At 32.9% G+C, this 7,441-nt stretch overlaps 1 protein-coding gene across 1 annotated transcript; it reads left to right on the forward strand.

The window, feature by feature from the left end:
* The first annotated feature begins 507 nt into the window (after positions 1-507).
* LOC112289364 (polygalacturonase non-catalytic subunit AroGP3) lies at positions 508-2,716 on the forward strand. Its single transcript, XM_024534522.2, has 2 exons — positions 508-685; positions 1,184-2,716. The coding sequence occupies exons 1-2, from the start codon at positions 644-646 to the stop codon at positions 2,153-2,155; spliced, it is 1,014 nt and encodes a 337-aa protein (XP_024390290.1). The 5' UTR covers positions 508-643; the 3' UTR covers positions 2,156-2,716.
* Positions 2,717-7,441: the final 4,725 nt, after the last annotated feature.

Raw genomic sequence — 7,441 nt, forward strand, 5'->3', positions numbered from 1 at the left:
AGAGAATCGGTTCTTTTGTTTTTGCATCTCGCTTCATGGCAGCACTTGCAAAGTTGGAAGGAATCTAGTGGGTGGTAAATGAAAACATCTTTGTAACACTCGGGCTTTAGCAGAGGAGAATGACCGCTGCTGGTGGGGCTACCAAGCCATTATTCTGAGAATATAAACTTCCTCTTTCTCTCTCTAAATATTTTTATATGTGCAGAAAGGGCTGGGATGAATAGTACTCATATACTGGGTACCCTTCTGTTTCCACATTCATTCATTTTTCTTCTATATATGAAGATCGAATTCATTTTTTTATCCATAAGATTAAAAAAACAGAATTATTTAAGATTTTTTTGTTGTGTTCTTTTGTGGTTGTGTGTGTATGTATACAGTCATACATTCATGTATAAATATACATACACAAACTCATATTTTTACATATTGTTGAGATAAAGGTAATTCTACAAAAGAGTAGATTCTGCCGAAAATAATAGTGGCTGGCGGCTACATATACCCGCCCTCCTCGCTCGCATTCCTCATCTCTTACCACCCCAGTCTACGATTTCACTCCATTTTCTATCAATCGGATATTGCTCGCTGCTTGACTCCACTTCACTAGAGGGAAGTTTGAGTCAGCGTCTGTGAGTTGGTATCCATGGCCAAACATGCAGCGGCGGTTTTGGTTCTCTTCTCCCTGGTAAGCATGACATATATTGACAATACTCATGTCGAGGAGTTTGCGTCTAATTGGGAAGAACGTGGCCTTGCAGGGCACGGCTTATTTGTGGTTTTGAAGCTCTCCTGGTTTTCCTCAAGCTTATCGTAAGTCAGGGTCAGTAGTTTAGCTTCTTTGTGTGGTCGCACAGCAGATTAATGAATATTCATGGGAGAGTCAGTGCTATTCGATTCCTTTCAACGGCGTTTACTACTTGTTGCTTTCTTTGATGGAATTTCATTCCGAGCTTTCACCCAGCTGTATGGTGAAGTTATATTTATGGTGGAAGGCGTTCGAAGTCAAATACACGGGTGTTGGAAGCGGTGCCACTCACACACACTTATAGCCTCTCCCTGAGTCGCTGTCTTTCTCTGTCTCTCTGTCTCTTTGTACCTCTCAAGAAAGAAAACGGATAATCTGAACCGCGATGCTTTCATAGCTCTTTCTACGTGGGATTAATGCTCTGGAATTGTTTTGCAGGTCAGTGTGTGGCCAGTGACCTTAGCGGGCGACTCGGCAGCACTCTGGAGTTCCGTGTTGCCTAATGTTATCCTCCCAGATGCTCTTCGCCAGTCTATATCCCCTGTTGAGGATTCTCCAATTGCCACCCGATTCGCCAATGCGGTTTCCCGTGGAGCCTTGTTCCCCGAAGTGAGCGCATCATTCTGCGATGCTGCATGTCTAGTCTGTGACAACAATGTCCAAGTTTCGTCCTACGGCATTGAAAACGTCGAAGAGGCCCCCAGATCCCTCTCAATCAAGACTATCAATGATTTTCAGTTTGATTTCTTCCTGGAGGAAAATCTCGTCGCTGGAGGCGAAATGCAACTGTCCGAAAATCTCCACGACCCTATTCCCAACCGCCCCTTCCTTCCCCACGTCGTTGCTCAGAGTTTACCTCCTCTTGCTGCAGCCAACTTGCCGAAACTAAGGCAGACTTTCAACATTGCTGACATGACCACGATGGCCACCATGATGGGAACTGCGGCGTATCTGTGCGAAAACCCGGCACTTCCCGGAGAAGCTAAGGACTGCCCCATCTCTCTGGCAGCAATGGGGCAGTTCGTACTATCACAGCTGGGTTCTGAAGTGGAGAGTCTCTACACCACTGGCGCCCCAAATAAAGCTCCAACCGAAAAGTCTCCTGTGAAGATCGAAGCAGTGACAAAGCGCAGCTTGGCAGAGGGTGAACATATCATCATTTGCCACACCATAATGTTCCCCTCGGCATTGTATTACTGCCATCACGTCACCGGTACGAAGGTGGTCGAAGCCTCGCTGCGCGCTCAGGACAATAGCATCATCAACGCCGTGGGCATTTGCCATCTCGACACCAGTTTGTGGGCATCGGAGCACCCGGCGTTCACTGCGCTGAGGATCCATCGTGGAGCTGAGGCGTGCCACTGGATTACTCAGAACGACGTTGTGTGGGTGTCGACCTCAACTCAGTGATCAATACCACCATCTATTATTTGCGGGAGCACAACCAGTCCCTTAAACCAACGCACATGGTCGCTTTCGATCAAGGACTCATTGCACATGGTGGCGCAGTTCACGACTATGCAGAATCTGGTTTGGATCGGCGGTACGAAAAACATCACACATCTTCAATCAGTTTTGCTGAACATGGAGATGTGAGTAGCTTCCTCTTTTCAGACCGCTATCCGCCTCATTATCATGTTCATAGATCGACTCCGACTAAATTTTGTTATCGATCGGTAGGGCCACACAATTTGGCTGTGCAGCTAAGTGAACTGTGCCAGCTCAAGAGCATCAGGCGTCGGCCTGACTGGTATATTAGCGAGTCGCCGCCCACACTTTGCAGGTGCTAGATTTTTGGTGTGGAGGAAGCCTCTGGACGAAACTTTTTTTTATTTTTTTTAATTTTTTTTATGAGATAGTCAAAACTACGGAGGTGACTAGCAATATTTTGTGTATTGTTCACATTTCTGGCTCCGTAGTTTTGGAGGGTTGTTATACTGTGATAATGAAGATACATGTGGTTCTGTTGAATTGCCCTGCTTGCTCTCAGCTGTCGCTCATATTTTGGCCTCTTCTTCACTTTTTCTGCACAGTTTGTTTGAGGCTTGGTGCATTTCATATCACATTTGCTTTGTGGTGCTCTGGTTGATCCGCATTCTGAGTTACTAGTTTCGAAGGTTTCATTCTAGAATAAATGGGTGAATGAATGTGCATGTATCAAACACTCAATAATAATTCAGACTTGTTTATTTGGTTTCTTCTTTTGATTGAAGAAATACTGTCACTTAAAGAAAAGTAATTAGGTGAAGAGAGCGAGTTGCACTGTGGTATGTTTCTAAAGCTGATTTTTTATTTTATTTCTTGGGTATTTATGAAGAAAAGTGGTAGTCATACGCTATCTTGCAATGCAGTCAAGTCATAACAATTCTTGTAGTTATGTAGTTGTGTAAGTTTGGAGATGCCAGAGTGTAGTTCAATTGTGTTGTTGCTTGCTGTGCTGCTTTCTGCAGCTCTGTGTTTATTAATTGCTTTCAAAAAGATGTTAGGAAGTTTAAAATGGTTCAATCAAAAGAAATGCTATTCCTTATTGAAAAATTTAGAAATAGATTATTTTTATTACTATGAAAACGTAATTGGTAGTTTTTAGAAAGTTTGTAAAGAATCAGACAATTTTGTTGCAACATGGTTAACAATGTACCTAAATCTGTCCTTTAGGTTTTTGATATTCTAATTTTTTAAGGTATTGTATAATAAAAATTTAAGATTATTTTATGATTTATTTCATATTAAAATATGCTGTTAGGTAAAACCTAGTACAATAAATAACTTACATTTTTCAATTTTTCTATTTCTTGTTCTTATAGTTGAAATTTATACTACTTTAATCTGAAATATAATCCACAAAACATAACCTTAAAGCTTTTGTATCCAGATACAAATATAAATAATACTTGGGACAACAAAATACTTCTAGCAATATTAGTAAGTTTTGTCTATTTTTACATAATATAGTTTTTTTTTTTTTTTTTTTTTTTTTTTTTTTCTTTCTTTCTATGGAACAATATATTTAGCAATTTAATAGTTTTCATACAAAGGAAAATTAGTTGTGGTGGTTGTTTAGGACATTACTTAAAGATACAAATCATTTTTGGATTACACACTGTGATAGCACTTTATAAACAATTTTACCATAAAATTATAATTTATACATTCTTCAATATAAGATTTTATGATTTTTGTAGTTTGGAATATAAAATTGAAGATTTTTAAATCTGTTATTTATATTTTGCAAGATTTTGTACTTTACTTGTAATAGATAGAATACTAAGAAGTAAAAATATTATTACTTTTTATCTTTAGAATAATTAAACTATTTTACATAATTACATAGTCCTACCATTTTTACTAGCTCAATAGATGGAATTCTATTAAATATTGGATATTAATTTAATCTTCAATCAAAATTTATTTTATTTTTTAAATTCAACTTTGACCAATATGTATTATAAATTTACTAGTAAAATATTACTTTTGACAATTGATTTTTAAAATATTTATTCCAAATATATATATATATATATATATATAGATAAAGATACATTTTTTAATTTTAATTTTAAAAAATCTATATAAATTTAAATCATAAATATTTTAATTTTATATTTTATTTTAATAAATCTTAAATTATTTTTATTAATCATAAAATAAACTATTTAATAAAAAATAAATAAAATTTAAATATAATTAATAATTAATTAAAAAATTAAAATAGATTATATGTCCAAAGGATAAATAATCAACTAGAGATTATACTCTTATCTAGTCTCTAGATGTAGTCAAGGGCCAAGAAGCAAAGTCCAAAGACTAGATAAGAGTATAAAGTATATGCTATAGGATATCTTTGAAGTAGATGAATTAACTAAGGATCCTAAGAGCATAAAAGTTATACAAAAGACATATCTTTATAATTAATAAGATGCCAAAGGATAAACTTGATATATCCTTAGATGGATATAAAAGTCAAAGGATAGAAATTGTTGTTAAAGACAATAATCACCACCTATAAGTAACAAGTGTTTGAAGTGAAAGTCATTTTATTCCATACTCTATTTGTGTGGAACTACTCTAAAACCATAAAGAACTAGATACTTATGAGATGAAAAATATTATTTGAGTATTTAGATCCAAAATCAAATTGGATAAACAAATAATGATTACATTGATTAACTAAATAATTAAGGTTGTTACAACCTATGTAATATCAATCATTTATGTAAAATCAATTATTTGCTTAACCTATAGAAAATTTTCTACTTCATTTTCTAATTTCTTATTAATGTAATTAATGCAAAAGCTCTTTTACAATAAAACATTAGATGTGTAGGTTTGAAGCATCTTAATTCTAATTATATTCAATAGGTTATAGATCCACATTTTTGTTGTTTCTCTTGTAAATAGAATAAAAAAAAAGTTTAAGTAAGAAAATAGAAATTGTTATTAGTTGTTCAAGTTTTGTTTTATTTCTCTTAACTTCTATATTTACTTGTATATTCGCATGATTTTTTTTTTATAAGAATTAAATTCAAATTTCCGTTTTGCTTTAATATTCTTTCTTTTTTCTTATGATGGAAGGAGAAATTTGCAAAAGACCTCATTACACAGAGCTTATGCTTGTTTAAGATTTTTTTTTAGATGAATCTATTTAAAGTTAGATCCATGTTGATCTACCACTTTTTATTGCACATCCTCTTTTCACATATGACCTCATAAGTCTTGATATCATACATTGATAAATTCACACGATTTTTTTTTTCCATTCAAATAAAGACCTTGCTAAGTATACAAAAATTATTAGATATTGTAAATAACACAACTCCAATAAAATCATTTGCTGATGAAGAAGAATGGTTTGATAAAGATGTAACTTTTCAATCTTTTTTTAATTTTATTATAAATAAAAAAAATCACATGTAGTCTAATGAATTGCTACACATCTAATTAAATGTAGCATTTCTTGTATATAGTCTATAAACAAAATGCCACAAAAAATATGCAATTGCTACATCAACAATTTTAGATATGAAAATGAAGCCAAATTTTGAAATAGTTGTGTAATTGAAAAGAGTGCTATGCAATCTTTTCTAAAGCAACATCATCATCAAGAATTAAAAAACCTAAATTCTTTATTTGCAATAATGTTTGTAGACTAATAAATACAAAATCTTTGAAAAAAATTCAAAATTTTGTTTTTTTAAAGGATCAATTTTTAAATTATTGCATAGTCTATTATATTTTTTAAAAGTCTAATGGGCTAAAAAAATTCAAGCATCTATGCATTCCTATCCTCCAACAAACCACAAATTACATCCAAATGTTACAAAGTTATCAAAGAAGAGAGTTCTTAGATGAAGAGTTTATGATATTCCTACTTAACTCTAATATTTGGCATGAGCTCACAAGCCTTCATAGCCTAGAGCAAAACAAGAGCATTGAACAAAAAAATTACACTTTAGTCACATGTATATAAACAATACTATAGGAAAAGAAATTCAACCTAAGTCTTTAAAGAGAGATGGTCCAAACTGCCTCTTACTTGCTAAACTATATGGTCTTTTGCATAAAAGATCACAAAACTCCTCATAAGCTTTGGATTGAGTAAATACCTATAGTTGCTTATGTATAGATATTTGAATGCATAGAATATATCCATATACCAAAAACAAATAAGTTGAAGCTAGATCGAAAGAGCATAAAAATAATTTTTATTAATTAATACATTAATATAAAGGCATGTCGACTTTAAGATGCACAACAACGTGAGATGATTGTGAGCTGCAACATTATATTTGATGAGCTTTCAAACTCTAGTAAAGCCACCTTCAAAGTCTTCTTGGATTTATTTTTATTTCAAGAAGCATCTACTAAAGATTTTCTAAGTACAAATAGTGCCATGTCTACCATTGCAATCCAATTCATATAAATTAAGTTATAACATTAATATATAATACTCAAATTTTGAGTAAGTTTGAGGAGCCTATAATATTTGAGTCCAACAATGAGTAACATGCATGCTCATTATCTCATTCACTTCTTCAAAGCTAGATGACAAGCATTGAATGTCCACCTATGTCAAGGCTAGCTTCACCACATATACTATTGGTATCATGTATCTTATATATTTGCAACATACTTTCTTACTTACAAGACTATATTGTTTCCTATTCATTAGCTAGTCATGTATCTAGTGAGTACATTTTCAATGACTTGGACACATATGAAGAATCTCTAGCTAACTTTGAAGCTGTAGAATGGTAACATATAATGAAAATAAAATATAATTTCTTGCTTTAGTATTATCTTTCTATTTTTATTGTAAACCAATAAAATATAAGTTGCAAACAAATAAAATGTAAGTGAATTTATAGAATAAAGATAAAATTTAATGAATATATGGAAAAATTTAAGGCGTCTTTTTATTGCAAAAAGCTACATCCAAAGTTATGAAGTAGACTACAATCAAACTTTTAATTATATTATAAATTATGAATCTATCAAGATAGTACTTAATATTTTCATATAATAGAATATAACCATTGTCTAGTTTGACATTTAAACAATGTTCTACTATAAACTTCTTGACACAATGGTTTATATGTTATAACCTTAGAGAATGAGATCACCAACCTGTATACATCAATCTTTATTTGTTTATTCATGAAGAGCTTATACAATTTGGAGTAATTTAGATGCATTTGA

The sequence above is a fragment of the Physcomitrium patens genome, chromosome 12 (assembly GCF_059467195.1).
Source record: "Physcomitrium patens ecotype Gransden chromosome 12, ASM5946719v1, whole genome shotgun sequence".
Lineage (NCBI taxonomy): Eukaryota > Viridiplantae > Streptophyta > Bryopsida > Funariales > Funariaceae > Physcomitrium > Physcomitrium patens.